Raw genomic sequence first — 15,842 nt, 5'->3', positions numbered from 1 at the left:
TAACAAGCAGACACAAGTCGCTTGCAATAGTATTAATTACGATACCTACACGTACATTTATATAGGTACGCAGAACGGGTAATATAATGCGTCGTTAAGTATGTACATTACACGTCAGCGAATAGGGAAGCGTGAAATCAAGAATCGGTGAAACAATATAATAATATAACCTATTGGAGAATTAAAAGAAAATTAGATTAAGTAAGAAATAAATGTAAGATTTCATTTGCTTCGGTAAAAATGTACAAGTGAACATGAAAAAGTATTACCATTGTCATTATTGTTAATTGTTTATGATCGTGAAAAGAAAAAAATTATTATGCGGCTTTCTTACTTTTCTTTGAAAGGGAAAAAGGCCGCCGGCATTAACGTCGTACCGTGTACGCAATCGGAATCAATGTAAGGGCTTATTGGCTTCTACTTAACAACAAGTTGGAAAGGCAGTCGACTCTCGTCTGGAACAGACTATGTTCCGAATATATCGTACTTACCTATAAATATGCCACTGTAGGCACTGCTACCGCCCTTTAAAACTTGGCAACAAATAAGCAACGAGCTCGACACTCGGCCCCGCATACCGCAAGTATTTCCAAAATCAATTACCCGTTTTCCCCCATTCAACCGCAGTCCGAACACCTTGGGCCAGCATGTTTTCTCACTTAAATCTCATCTGACAATTGCTCTTCTGCGCCTACAAATTACCATTACTCTGTAACGAACTTGTACCCGATGAACAGATTGTCGGGTTATTCGACATTTTACCTGCTTCTTGCCCCCGCGATCGAGGCGTAGACGCAATTGTATGATATTGAAAATAATGTGGATATCGATCATAAAGATTCATATGATTGGGGAATTCGAAAAATACGCTATCCGTGTATGTATCCGCTATACGTGCCATAGGTACCGTTGACCAATTTCGGTAATTCCGCAGTGTGGTCCTTTTCCGTGTCGATGATGGTATAAAGAATGCTGTGACAAGTAGCAATACACCCTGACGGGGTTAAATCCTTGATTTTTAATTGTTTTAGTATACGTACAGTTTATTTACTAGCACGGGGAATGCGCGCCAAAAATAAATTCATGTCAAATACCCTTGAGCAAATGATACGACTGATGGATGAAAAAAATTTGAATAAAAATCAACTTATGTACGGCCAAAGCGAGAAATCGTCATCGACTATCGGTATATTACATTATACAATATACACGATTTATGTTATGCTCGGATGTGTGTAAATAATGATGCAACTATGAGCGTAATGTTGGGTGCGGGTACATATTATGGCTTAACTCAACACGTCGCCAAGTTGATCGACAAGGAGCCGAGGTAAAAAGTACACCCCAGCTGCGATCACACCTTTTGTCGCGGTTCATCCAATGTCGCATCTATTGCATTCTGTCCTTGTTTGTTGCGGACCAACGCGTACTCCACGTGTGTTAAAATTCGAGCTTTGGTCGTATAAACATATGTAATGCAACAATACTGTACCACTGTATATTTAAAAATATATCTGTAAAAACTTGAATGACCTAATTTTTTTTCTATCACACCGGCCTCTTTTTATACGTACATACATACCCTAGAAAACCCTAATCCGGAACCCCTTTTATTGTCGTGTTCTAATTTCCTGCGAGCACAGCACCCCTCCCCCTCCCCCCATTCGCCCCTTAGCCTGTTGTTCTATCGTTTCCTCGCATATACCCCCTTTCGGTACGCCCGTCAACTCGCGAATCGTCATCTAAGCGGTCAATACAATATCCTTCATCTACTCTACATCTTCGCACCCATATGCATATAATGCGTGTACAAGTATGATACATGTGTATGCATCATAGATTGTGGTAAGTGTTATACCTGCCATTATCATATGGCTATAAGTAAAAAAAGTAAAAGTAGTAAAAAAAGTAAAAAAAAATCACCTTTTCTTTCCAATCTCGACAGACTGAAGTGAATGGAAGTCATCGTCCTGATTTTTTAATTAACTACAAAATTATCACAAGACTTCAACTCCATGTTTCAGCAGTATGTACAGCTATTAGAGCTTCACCACGGTGAAGGTGTCAATTTTTAGCGAAGCTGCTCGAGCAACGTAGAAACTTGAGCTATGTGTATACGTATAGAAACGCACTTGGCGAATGTGAATACATAGGCTGTAAATTCACACGCAACCATTCTCGTTTAGATGCCAACGAAGCTTATTGAGTTTATCAGCTCCGGAGAGGAAGATCCTCGAGTCTCCCCCGTTCAGGGCTGCTTATATCCAAGCCTAGGCATCCACCCGTAGTCGTTCGACCCCATCACGCCCTACACGTGATCGTTACGTTCCGTTTCATTCCATCCGAGAGGACACACAACGAGGGCCACAGCAGCGGCTTAAGGGCAAGAAAGCGCCTGCGCGCGACTGGCGTTATTTTTATCTGTAACTACGGCAGCATAAGCCGGAGTGACGTACGATGATCTTACGATTAATGATATCATATCGGGGTGAAGATTTGACATCGAGGAATTCGCAGCGAATATTAGAAATACAAATATGCGAGGGGGAGAAATTCACCCTTATTATTATGCATTATGAATTATGCATTAGTTGCATAATCCAGACTCGAGATGCCGAGTGTGTGCGAATTAGCTGAAGGTTCGAATAAAGGTTTATCCGAAATCTGTCACGTACGACATACGACACACCATACCCAACACCCTTATATCCCAAGTCCAAGGCTGATTATTATGCCTTTGCGTACGCTAGGGGAACGCGAGACTCACGCTACACCGTCCCATCCACCGAGGGGGTTGAGTTAAATCGCCTCCACCTATAATCTGCCCCTATAAATTCGCCTGTATAATCTACCTGTTCGTGCGGCCAGCGCGCGGTTACTTGCGCAGTCGTTGTGTTTACGAATTCCTGCGCCTAAAGCTCACCCCGAGGGGTTGGCCACTCGGAAAGAGGTGACACAGTGATTGCAGACTATATAAATTTTTTTACGATATTGCAAAAGATTTTCCCTTTTAAATATGAAAATTGGCTACATATGACTGCAAAAAAATTTCAAGACTACCGTGATTACAAAACAGAAGAAAAAAATAAACAATCATATGTAATCATCTGTGATCGGTGATTTTGTTTTCGCAAATCACGGGCGCACCTGCGCTGGCAAAAATTTAAAATAATTCGTTAAAATATACCTAAAGCAATGAAAAGACGAACAAAAAGTTTCTAGAACATCGATTAGTTTTGGAAATAAAACGATTATTAACATTTATGAATTTTTTTCGGAACCTCAGGAGTGGCCCCTTGCGCCTGAATTAATTTACATAAGCGGTCTTTTGGTAATGGATATCCATAATTTTTTTTATAAGGATCCGTCAATCGAGTCATGAGATAAAAAATCTAATGCATAAAATGTCATTTTTTACCTCCTCGAGAGGGTGGAGGGGATTATTGAGTTACGAACCGTTGGGCACATGTTTTTCTGGCCGAAGAAACATTTCTGAACGGATAGTTTGAAAATCCCGAGACAGAGACATTTGGCTCCTCTTAACCATGCATTCCCTTTGCCTGCACGTTTTAAAGCCAGTAGTAAACTCTGTCGCTAGAATATAATTAAATCACTAACGGTTAGGAGCGAGAATGGGCATTTAAATAGGGCACAATGGAAAGGCTGGCGTACCTCGAGTGATTTCATTTTTTTTTTTTAAACCAATTTAGTACAGCAGTATGATAATATTCCGTAAAAGTTGGAATATACTAAACGTTAGCTTTTGTAGCTGGATGCGGCTGAAAACTTTAATTGAACAAAATCATTTGGTACCGCGAGCCAATCATATTGCAGAAATTAATTGTCTTCCTATCCGATATAATCAAAAATCATTTTTGAATTAAAGAAGACGAAACGCGTTTTCACTAATAATATAGGTACGCACGCGTTCTACGATTACCGTGTCATCTCGTTCAGAGAACACTAGGCGCCAATACGTGCACAAATAAGAGCACTAACAATAAAGAATAAAGGTGGCCCGCGTACGTCGCACATTCCTACTCGTGCCTGGGGTTAAAATGGATGTATAATTTAAGAATCACCTGTATCCTGTATATTCATAGCTTCGTTGGAAGCAAAAGTCATCCATTTTCGGAAAGTGGGCGCGACAACGTGACACCTCGTCGACGCCGACGGCTTGCTCGTCGTCAGCGGAGGAAGCGGCCATCTTCTTACCAAAGTGTGGGGAGAGTCACGGTGGTTGGGTGAAAAGAATTTGTGGATGTCCGACGACTGGACGGGTCTACAAGTCGGTAGCGATTGATTGGGTCATCCCCTGGGCAACGGTTGCACAAACACAAAGTGAACGACTAAACTGACCGGCTGAGCAGAGAGACAGTCAATCCTGGATTCTCACCTAATTTACCGGATTCTGCTTCCGCTCTGCGCTTCCGTCGTCGTCACTATTCAGGCCATCCCAAGGGGAGGGAAACAGAGTCGTTTCGATGATTCCCAACTCGTGGATGAGGGAGTGGATATTGCTCCTCTTGGCAGCAGCTCTGCTGCTTCTAATCAGCGAAGCTCGGGGCCAGGCGCAGGGTAACAAACCACAGGGCGATGCCACTCCGCAAAATCCGTCTTCCTCAAGACCTCTGAATCTGCGTAGGTTTTTCATCTCTTTACCAATTCATTTTCGATTCTTTGCACGGTGATTGGTAAAGGGCGGCTGTACCTCGAAAGCTACTCCTAATTATTTGAATTAGACCGAAAACCTAGGTTTAAGACCCTTCCGTTGATATAGCATAATGCAGCTTTCGACGCACATCCGTAACGATAATTACCAGTAAGCACTTATACACAATGCAGTAATGAGCTCTATTTACAAATTGTTCACATTGTACAGTGGTGATCAATGACGAGGAGAATGAAATCGCAAACAAGTCTGTGACTAGCGCGTTGAAGGAATTAAGGGAAAAGCGAACGGATTTTTTGTTGGGGGACGTGACTGTGGTGCAGATCAACAAATCAGATGCTCGTGGCACTTTGGATCTCATCTGCGGTGTTTGGGACGCTGCTGTCCAACTGGGAGGTTACAGGATCCCGGATCTCGTGCTGGACACAACCATGTCAGGACCCGCTTCCGACACGGTAAACTCATTTACTGCGGCATTAGGATTGCCAACGCTCTCGGCGCAGTTTGGTCAGGAGGGTGACCTCAGGCAATGGCGAAACCTTAAGCCTGAGCAAACCAATTACTTGGTGCAAGTTATGCCGCCAGCAGATCTGGTACCGGAAGCGATTCGGCAGCTAGTTATTGCGATGAACGTTAGTAACGCGGCGATTCTGTTTGATGAGAGTTTCGTCATGGATCACAAGTACAAAAGTCTATTGCAAAACGTTCCGGTACGTCACGTAATCGTGAAAAGTAAGAACGCCGGCAAACAAACCAAGGACCAACTTTTCAGACTGCGGAACCTCGACATTGTCAATTTCTTTGTCCTCGGGGGCCAGAAAACACTTCGGGCGACTCTTGACGCGGCTCAATCGCTGAATTTTACCGGGCGAAAGTACGCCTGGCACGGACTCACACTTGAAGACTTCAGCCCCGAATGCAACTGCGTCAACATATCGGTACTTTTCTTGAAACCGTCACCCTCCGCTAACCAGCAGGCCGTTGGCGAACTCAGCAATAAAGGACTTCTGCCCAAGCCCGTTTTGACCTCGGCCTTTTATTACGACCTCACCCGTCTCGGGGTCATGGCCATGCGAGCAGCGATCGACGCCGGACAGTGGTCGTCCAACGTCGATCGACTGACCTGTGACTCGTACAATGGGACCAATACACCAGCCCGCAATATCGGGTTCCTCGAGTTCCTAAAGAACGTTACCTCGAGCAATGACTTCCAGCCGACCTACGCCAATTTTACGTGGGGCGAAAAGAACGGGCAACATCAGGCCAGCTTCAAGATGACAGTTACTCTCGTTACTATCGCAGACAACAATCCGGTGTCCACGGAGGACGCTGGTTCTTGGGATGCTGGCATCGACAGACGTCTAGAGGTGGGTCAATCGTCACATGACATCGAGTACCTACACGGATTACAAAGTTTCCTTGTTGTTAAGAAATTGCGGTAGTTCCTTTTTACAAACACTTTTGATTCCGCACTTTCAGTAGACGCGTTCGCAGAAACTTTTGCAATTACATCGCGTGTCTGATGGCACAAGGTCGTAAGCGCCACCTTGCGATCTTTTTCTTCTGAAAAAGACAAAAAGAGCGTATATATTTTTTTATCATATCCAAGCTTAAAACATGAAAATATTGTCAGAAACGTTGACATTGAATAACAGTTTGATTAAAAGCAAAAGGTCGTATGTACTGGTAGATACGACCTTTTGCACCTAATTACAATTGAAAACATGATTTACTGCGAAAATTGCATAAGGGCGTAAGCGCCAAAAATTATCATTGTTATTCCTATCATTCGATAATTGACAATTTGGATGATCGACATTGGCTAATCCACGTTCTCACTGAATAACTATGTTAGTTTCAATTGCTTATACGTTTCAATAGTCTTTAAGGCGTTCTTAAGAATAAAAAAAAATAAATAAAAAAAATTAGACACGCGATATCTGGAAATATGCCTCACAAGGTTGTATTGTTTCGACAAGGTAATCTCGGAAGACCTCGTCGCCAATCATACAGCCCAGACTAGCTACCGAGTGGTGACCGTGGCTCAGGCCCCCTTTGTAATCCACGACGCGGAAACAGACACGTGGTCGGGATACTGCATCGATCTGCTTGACGAGATCCGTGACATAGTGAAGTTTGAATATGAAATACGGCAAGCAGACGACCAGCGATTCGGAAATATGGACGACGAGGGAAACTGGAACGGCATGATAAAAGAATTGAAGGAAAAGCGAGCTGACATAGCACTGGGGTCTCTCTCCGTGATGGCAGAGCGTGAAAACGTGGTTGACTTCACTGTACCATACTACGACTTGGTAGGCATTACAATACTTATGAAAAGGCCCAAGGCTCCAACGTCGCTTTTCAAGTTTCTCACGGTCCTCGAGAATGATGTCTGGCTGTGCATCCTCGCTGCCTACTTTTTCACCAGCTTCTTGATGTGGGTGTTCGACCGTTGGTCACCCTACAGCTATCAAAATAACCGGGAGAAGTACAAGGATGACGAGGAGAAGAGGGAGTTCAATCTCAAGGAATGCCTTTGGTTTTGCATGACCTCCCTTACTCCTCAAGGCGGTGGAGAAGCTCCCAAAAACCTTTCCGGACGTCTCGTAGCAGCCACGTGGTGGCTGTTTGGTTTCATCATTATCGCATCGTACACCGCTAACCTGGCCGCCTTCCTGACAGTCTCGAGACTCGATACACCAGTGGAGTCCTTGGACGATCTCAGTAAGCAGTACAAAATCCAGTATGCGCCGCAAAATGGATCATCAGCTCACACCTACTTTCAGAGAATGTCTGATATCGAGAAGCGATTCTACGAGTGAGTGGTTTCCTGGAGCCATACTTTTATTATTATCCTCTTTACTATCTACCATTCATTTTTGAAAAGACAGTAAATTCCATGACATTCAGTATGTATACAGCTATGTCGTGCTTGCCCACAGAATCTGGAAGGATATGAGTCTGAACGACAGTCTATCTGACGTTGAACGGTCTAAACTAGCCGTCTGGGACTACCCGGTGAGCGATAGATATACAAAAATGTACCAGGCTATGAAGGAGGCTGGTTTTCCAGCGAATATGAGCGAGGCACTGGACAGGGTACGGAACTCCAAATCATCCAGCGAAGGTTTCGCTTTCATTGGTGACGCTACGGACATAAGATACTTGACGCTGACCAACTGCGATCTGATAATGGTCGGAGAAGAATTTTCTCGAAAACCGCTTGCGCTAGCCGTCCAACAGGGTTCGCCGCTGAAGGATCAATTCAACAACGCGTAAGTGCCAAACGCTATTGATTCATTTACGCTATCAACCACTCTTTCGTCAATAATGTATAATCAAGTACCTACTCTACGTTGCTTTTGAGCAATAAGATCCACGGATTCTACTACTCATTCCTAATATGGGTAGATAACGCAGAGTTCAGTGATGGGATGGTGTATCGATATATAGAAATAGATCAGTCGACATTAACCGATGTAAAATATTTCAAAGTACTGTCATGACCATGATCAGACACACTTTACAGACGTGAACTTCAAATTTAATCGTATAACGATGTTTGAGGGGGAAAAGCATAGGGGGGGGGGGGGGGGATTGCTTGGCAAATTAAATACCCAAAATTAGTGCCATTTCAACAAGTACATCGCATGGAACCAACCAGTTACATGTACAATGAAACAATCGTAAGGGTTTGATGGTTGGATGAGTCAGTTTGTATGTTATGTATCATTAATAGCCTGTTCTTTCTCTTGGCATAGGATCCTTTCGTTGTTGAATAAACGAAAATTGGAGAAACTGAAGGAGAAATGGTGGAACCGAAACCCGTTGAGGGTGACATGTGAAAAACAAGATGACCAAAGCGATGGTATCAGCATACAGAACATCGGTGGTGTATTTATTGTAATTTTCGTTGGCATAGGCATGGCTTGTTTGACCCTAGCCTTCGAATACTGGTGGTACCGATACAGACCAAAGACCAATAACCTAAATACCTTGCAAAATCCAAAAACCACGCACAGCGTAAAGCCGGTAAGATTTTACCTCCAGCCTGCTGCAGCCCCCCCAAGAAACGCCTTTGATCCGTCACAATTCCGGGCGCAGTTTTAGAAAAGTACAATGTTCCGTATATTTCGTTGATATATTTATTGTTTGGTTGAATATACGGTTAAACTTTGCAAATGACACACTTATGAAAACAAAAAGAAACTTTTGAAGACCGCGTATCGATAATTTATTGTATTTGATACTGCATGTGCGAAGATAAATACCCCACGGAGATGTATTTACAGAAAATCAAAATGGAAACATTATACATTTCCAATTTTTCCGATTATACTATACATTTGGCAAATATTTTCAAAGGGCGCCTATATATGTGTAAGAGTTATTATAGTTTTCCAACAACTCACATAGGCTCCATTGAATTTTATCACAGCGCATAAGTTTCGAAGAGTGCATCTGACTTTTCATTCAAATTTAACTTGAATGAGTAGAATACTTTTTTTGGAATTCATATCGAATAAAAAATTATGTGCGTTATATCTGCATACCTGTTTGAAAATCATTATGCAGGAAAAGAAACGGCCACACTACAGGTGAAAGAGAAAATCGTTCGCGATAAAACGCTCTCGTAGAGTTAAATTCCTCTTCTTTACTTCTATTTACCGTTGCTTGGCTGGTATACCGGCGGTATAATAAGCTGAAACAAAACTGTATATAATAAGTGAATGCAAAATTTGTTTAGGCTTCTTCTAATCCCCAAATATTATAATACACACGAATGCGCGTATGTTCTTGCACAAAATCTTTTTTACTGTATGCACTTACGGATGAAACATTAGTAAAAAGGCCTTGTATTACTGATTGTCGAAATAAATGGCGAATGTAGGTATGTAGAATATATTCGGCAAAGAGATCCTTTACCGCTACTAATTACTCACCGGTTTCCATGTATGCGACATCCAAGCATATAACTCTGTTGTGACAACATGCTAAATGAGCTCCCGCTGCTCTCGAAGCTCCTAATGTCGTTCCGTATAGTTGGGAGTGAAAATCGAATGGGTATAACAATATTACCACATATGCCGAAAGGAATAATTTAAGGGCTGCGGTTGACAAGAAGAAGTGGACAGCCGCGGGCAGCAATGATGTATCTTGTCATTGCTCTCTGGTGAGGCTTAATGAACACACAATACACACCGTATGTCTGCAATGCTTTTAATTGGTTACTCCCAGCTAGTTACATCGATCCTCATTCAATACATTTGTGTAAATGGATTTTCTTCTTTAATTCTCGTACGATTTTTATAATTAATTTTTCTTGGGAAGAGAACGCGTCTATCATTGTTTGATCCTACATTCGATAGACTTCAGTCGCATGCACATCTCCGTCGTTTATGAATTACGTTAGTAGGTATTTTTATGTATTACCATTCTGCATATTGTTTCGGATACTTATCCGATTTGTGCAAATTTTTATACATTCTTCTTTTTCAGATTCTCTTCAACTGAGGTATGGTTAGTGCTAATTGCGTTGAACCATTCGTTTATTTTTCGTCTCCGTTTTCTCATATCATTTCAACATAGTCGCTGCTTTTTTCGTTCTTTCTCTTAGATCTCAGGAAATGGAAGATGTGGAGGGGGATCAGGAGTGTGGATTACAAGTGGTTAATCTTCTACAGAGTTAAATTATAATTAGAAATAATGATTAACATAATAATTAATAATAAAGGGAAAACAACAAGATAATAGAACAGCATTTTCAGAAAACGACGTTTACAGAATTCGTCGTGCACGGCGTTATTCAATTCTTCAACTTTAATGTTATTTGTTTTTGATTTATTATTTTTGTTGTTTATTTTAATTTTTTTAGTTTTTTTTTTAATAATTTTTTTCACTTCTCTTGGTTTTACAAACTTTATATGCGTATAATATATAATTGAATCTAAGCGCTTCTTATGCTCAGCGCTCTATTCGCCAAATGAAAATAATCTTGATTCGTTTTTACTAACGAATGATAAAAGTCGATAAGATGCTGTAGAATAATATTGGAAAAATCTTTCCGCAATTACTACCAAAGTCAACGAGTTAAATAAACCGAAATTACCTCTACTAATTTCAATCCTCTCGCCTTAACAAAGGTGGGTATACATTTTTTTGCTCTTTTTTTTTTTATTGATTTTTTTTAGTTTTAATTTTCCTCTTCTACCTCTGATTTTTGAATTACTTCACCACCTCCCGTATTCTCATCAAAGGGGTAATAATAACGAACTGTTTGAATAATTACTCTTACTCGTGTAGTTGGAATCATCTGTAGTCGATTGTGGTCTTTTAGGAGGGGGCGAGACGTGTCACCTTGCGTTCATGCATAACAAATTCCACATGCCAAGGGCACCCCCTCGAAATTTTACGATTACTTCAAATACTTCGCTAAATCACCATAATCCCTAACAAGATTTCACAATTATTTATCTTTATTTTTATCTTGATCTTTATCATCATCATTGACGACATCGTCCTTAAAGCGTGAGAGGTCGCAGTGTCGCTAATGGTCGACATCTCAAGCTGCTGCTGTGCCTTCTGGAAAAAGAAGGGAAAAGAAAAGAAATCCTCTTTCATATTCCTACGAATCATGGGATAAATACTCATATGAACAAAGTTTCACACTAAAAAGTTTTTTTTCGCCGAGGATGCAACGTAGATATAAACCTTGAAAAAATCTCTTATTCCATTCACCTCTTCTTACCTTTTTCTGTCGTTATGTAAAGGTAATCGCTGTTGAATCCATCCCAACTGATCAAATGTGAAACAATGCTTTTCTATTTGTGTCGTTTCCGGTACCTTAACGATATCGCTCTCTTCATCCCTATTAGCGGGATAACAAAAGTGATCCGTGTTCGAGATAATCCTCCGCTTCGCCGGTGAGCGTACTGGTTCGGTTTGTACACATTTATCACATTGTCGTACACGAAACTTCAACGTCAACGTGGCTGGTCTAGTAGCCGAGGATGAGGAGGTCCTTTCGCGATATTCCATGTATGGGCTTTCACTACCTGGAAGATAGAGTATGTGTCCCGAATCTGAGCGACGGTAAGCGACCCTCTCAATACTGTTATTAACGGGGAAAGTAGTCCCATCAGCCCAGTGCCCATCTTCTTTAATCGGTCGAAAATGAGTTCGAGCCGAAGTCAGCAAATCCTCGTCCGGTTCTTGAAGACTGACGACTTCATGGCTCGGACGTATTTCCTCCCCAGTTTTTACGGGTGTCTTGCATGGTCTGACCGGCATGAAACAGCTACCTGCCTCTGAGCTGTGGCCCAAAGTGGCAAGACTTCCACCTAGTTCACGCCAGGCCCAAGGTCCTTCCGCAATAGAATTTGACCAGTTTACGTTGTACTCTGGAATCGAAAGGAATATATCAGGGAAAAAATCTAAACACGTTGTAGGATATTTTTTGAAAACCTACAGATTCTATAACCTTTATCAACATTACAAAGCAAAGCCTGCAAATAGAATTGAACAGTTTTAGAGTGGTGATATGCGTTGGAAGCATACAGTAATCATATTCACGTGAAAATGATTGTTCCGTAAAGAAAAAATATATACCTGTCTTATCTTTATTGCTAGGTTCGTCTTCATAGTCTCCAACATCAATCAAGTCAATGTCCCATGGAATAAGCGGAGAGTCGTCAATAATGGATTCCTGATAAGGTGTATCCATAACGCTGCCACCATTGTTTCCTAATGGCAGAAGAAATGGTGCTTCGTTTGGATCGCTAGGCCAGAGAGGTCCTGAAGGAATGGAAAGAGAGGGAGCTGCCCAAATTGAGGCTGTATCCTGAGCATTTCCTGGACCTGAATCCCAAAGCGCTTCAAGGCTTTGATCAAACTTTGCCTGAAGTTGTGCCAGACGCAATTGATCCAATTCCAGTTCTCTTTCGCTGTCCCTTTCTTTTTCCATTGACTTTGCAAACCCGTAACTTGTATCTTTTTCTTCTGATTTCCCCGATTCCATAGCCTTAAAATTTACGAAAATTGCAATTATGCATATAAACATATGTGCGAATCTTCAAACACATTGAACACCTTTGCCGTAGCACTTGTAACTTATGATACTTATTCTGGATAAGTAATGCACAGTCTATACATACTACAGCAAACGTGTGAATGTTCACACTCTTGAAACGATGAAAAATGTACCAGACAGTCTTACTATGGACATTTTGGTCTTCTTGTTACTGCGTGCCTTGTTATTGATGTTGCTACAGTTGTTGGCGTTGTTATTGTTTATGGAAATCCGGTCCTTTTTATGAATAAATTTTTTGGGGGTGGCAGGTTGTAGAGCTGGGAATGCTGCGTAATATCTGAGGGCTCTATCTCGAGGGGTTAGTGACTCTAACGCCATCTTTGGTTCTCCATCTAACGTTTCGCGATCATCTTTTTTATCATCTGAATCTCCTCCCTCCAGTTCCCTCAGCCTTAGACAGAGCTCATCCACCAGTGACTCAACTCCACACTTCTGCAATTCGTAAAGATTTATAAATAATCAAGCAAGTCAGCTTATAATTTATCCACAATATCTCAAGAAGGCGTTAATCAAATTGTATCTCAGACATCGCAATTTGCAGTTTCAAAGAATTTCTTACTGCCTGCATTTCAAAAATGAAATAATTTACCGAGCTGCCTACACGATTTTCAAAGTAACCGTTTTCTAGGAGGAAAGCTTCTACTATTAGCTTTCGATGTAGAAGTCGATTGATCCTTAAATATCAAAGTTCAGAACTATAAAATTTGCACACCTGATCTGCAGCACTGACAAGGCACTGAATGACGGCGCGTTTCTGTTCTCTGTCAGTGGTTGGTGGAGGTCTAGTGGGAGCTCTGTATTGACGGCAGCCACTTTTTGCAAAAGCTCCTGGCTTGTCACAAGGACTGAAGACAGAGTCGGGACGTCGTAGTAGGCTGAGAACGAAACGCGAATAGGCTACAGGGTCAATCCCCAGAGCATCTAGTCGCACCTCCAGCCACTTTCTCAATTCCTCTTCAGCCCCTGTGCCAAATATCCCACCCCCACCTCCGCTGGGGGATGCCACGATCCCAGCCAGGTGCAGTGCAGGGTGCCTCATTCCTTCGTGATAGATCCCTCTCCAACCCGAGCTCCAGCAAACCCTGCTGCTTCCGGGGTGATCATCCTCTCTCCTAATTACCATCCATTTACCAGTCATCATTTCAGCTCATTTCATAGACATTGTCACTTTAGAGGCGAGGTCTTACTGATCTAACAATAAGTGCCAAATACATGGCTGATTGTATAAATATTCATGAAAGTCTATACCGTGCTGTTATCAAAATTTCATCAATATCTAGGTAAATATTATCATGTTCTGTGACCGAGACAAATCACACGTAGCAAATCAAGAACTAGCATATTCAATGAGTATTCACATGAGTACAACGAATGTTGCTTGTTGTCAATCTTAGGCGAACACCATTTATAGTTATTTTTGATGCCATGGGCGGTGCTTTTATCGTCAAATTTTGAAAACGAATAATCATTTCTTGCAATAATCAAATTAATTTTCATTTGAAAATTGATTACTTCTAAATTTAAGTGATATATAGTTTTCCCATAAGGAAAGTGAAACATGACAATTTTATGCTGACTTGAAAAATCTGAAGATCTGAAAGCCTGGGATTTAAAACTCTTACCTGTTCTTTTCTCTATTTCTGATTGCTTTCCTTTAGATTTTGGATATTGACTTTGTCAAAACCACCACCCCGTCGTTTCAGTGTTAAGTTTTCATGTGTCCAATGAATTATTTTGCTTAAGTTATGTCAGTTCGGCTATTTCTTTTAGTTATGTTAGTTGCAATATTGCTTTGAGTTTGATTTGTGGCTTATTAGTATTGGTGATTATTTTCTTTAAATAGGTGGGTGGTGGGCGTCCTGTTGCTGCAAGGATGGCAGGTCTCAGTGAAGGATAAGTATTGATTCCTTCCCATGTTGACACTGGAAAATAAATTAGATAGTTAATAAATAAGTATATTATTATTATTACTTGCTACTGTCAGAGTCGCAGTACGACAAATTCGATCATTTTTTCCGAAGAACTCGAGACCTTTTATAAAAATTGTGCAAACCAAGACTAATTACACATATAAAAGTTCTCCCTTGTGTTTCAACGCATACATTCCTAGCATAAAGTACAACCCGTACCATATACCTCAACTTCTGAATTTTGTAGAATAAATATTTACCTACGTTGAGTTTTTTAAATTTTGATTCGCTATGGCTTAGCCGCTCCTAATTTCATATCAAGCCAATTTTCACAGCCCAGATCTTCAAGGCATGCTATTTTTCTTTAGCAAGTGTGCTAGAATGACCTTGACTCTTAGTGGCATTGCCTAAGATAGACATGCAGACATTGGCTGCTGACTTCAAAAACAACCGATCAATTCTAACTGCATAGGTTATACATTATTGCTAGAGAAGTAATACTCGAGTACATGCACGTGTCGCATGGTACATCGATCATGGTAATACCTACTAGAAAATTATTTTGCAGGAACAATTTATGACTCAACTAGTACATCGACCCAAATCTCATTCATTTGAGAGCAATACACGCAATGACTCAAACTCATTTCACAACAAAGCGATATTTTTTGTGTGGAGAAAGTGGAACGCCAAGGGACTGCACGAATGACATATAATTTAAAAAAATAGAAGAAAACCGAGGAACACAATGCCTACTAAGGGCTCAGGCTGGTTTGATTGTATTTTCAAAAGTCAGCTTGTAGAAATAACCTTGTTTGTTGCGCTACGCATTTCCCCTGAGTCATACAGGCTCGAACAAACTTGAGAAATGAGGTGCGAAACAAGACGTAATGCGTTCGAAACGGTCGGTATATACGACGCAGAGCTTGATTAGAGAGAACAGGTACTCCGGGTTGTGATATAACGTAAAAAAAGAATTACCTGCATGTCCTGAGAGATGATTTTCACCCCGGCCGTGTCTCTCACACACCCCAGTTGGTAAAAAACATGGCGGCCACTAGGCTCTAGCTATTTCTCCCGTGTTCTCCCAACTGGCTCCCTTCTTCACGCTTCTCGCCGCCTCGTCGGTTTCTCCCCTCCCCCCCTTCTCTCGTGCTGACGCGGTCCG

At 41.4% G+C, this 15,842-nt stretch overlaps 2 protein-coding genes and 1 long non-coding RNA gene across 5 annotated transcripts; 1 reads left to right on the top strand and 2 right to left on the bottom strand.

Annotated features, from left to right (window-relative positions):
* Positions 1 to 3,371: 3,371 nt before the first annotated feature.
* On the bottom strand, positions 3,372 to 4,613 carry LOC124220901 (uncharacterized). The gene is made up of 3 exons (XR_006883682.2): positions 4,397 to 4,613; positions 4,083 to 4,282; positions 3,372 to 3,594 (listed from the first exon to the last, which is right to left on the bottom strand). It is a non-coding gene; the product is annotated as an uncharacterized lncRNA (long non-coding RNA).
* Positions 4,330 to 10,723, top strand: Ir25a (ionotropic receptor 25a). The gene is made up of 5 exons (XM_046630287.2): positions 4,330 to 4,641; positions 4,883 to 6,039; positions 6,652 to 7,493; positions 7,618 to 7,950; positions 8,437 to 10,723. The coding sequence occupies exons 1-5, from the start codon at positions 4,485 to 4,487 to the stop codon at positions 8,783 to 8,785; spliced, it is 2,838 nt and encodes a 945-aa protein (XP_046486243.1). The 5' UTR covers positions 4,330 to 4,484; the 3' UTR covers positions 8,786 to 10,723.
* Positions 9,882 to 15,814, bottom strand: LOC138191074 (uncharacterized). 3 transcript variants are annotated; one of them, XM_069136834.1, is made up of 7 exons: positions 15,656 to 15,814; positions 14,387 to 14,686; positions 13,477 to 13,955; positions 12,891 to 13,196; positions 12,284 to 12,695; positions 11,424 to 12,075; positions 9,882 to 11,257 (listed from the first exon to the last, which is right to left on the bottom strand). In XM_069136834.1, the coding sequence occupies exons 3-7, from the start codon at positions 13,903 to 13,905 to the stop codon at positions 11,197 to 11,199; spliced, it is 1,860 nt and encodes a 619-aa protein (XP_068992935.1). In that variant the 5' UTR covers positions 13,906 to 13,955; positions 14,387 to 14,686; positions 15,656 to 15,814; the 3' UTR covers positions 9,882 to 11,196. The 3 variants fall into 3 exon arrangements, with proteins under 3 accessions (XP_068992935.1, XP_068992936.1, XP_068992937.1); XM_069136835.1 differs by having other exon boundaries at positions 12,924 to 13,196; XM_069136836.1 differs by having other exon boundaries at positions 13,477 to 13,876; positions 15,656 to 15,813.
* Positions 15,815 to 15,842: the final 28 nt, after the last annotated feature.

This window comes from Neodiprion pinetum, chromosome 6, assembly GCF_021155775.2.
Source record: "Neodiprion pinetum isolate iyNeoPine1 chromosome 6, iyNeoPine1.2, whole genome shotgun sequence".
Lineage (NCBI taxonomy): Eukaryota > Metazoa > Arthropoda > Insecta > Hymenoptera > Diprionidae > Neodiprion > Neodiprion pinetum.
The sequence above is the reverse complement of the archived record's forward strand: the minus strand, read 5'-3'. Positions and strand labels throughout refer to the sequence as shown.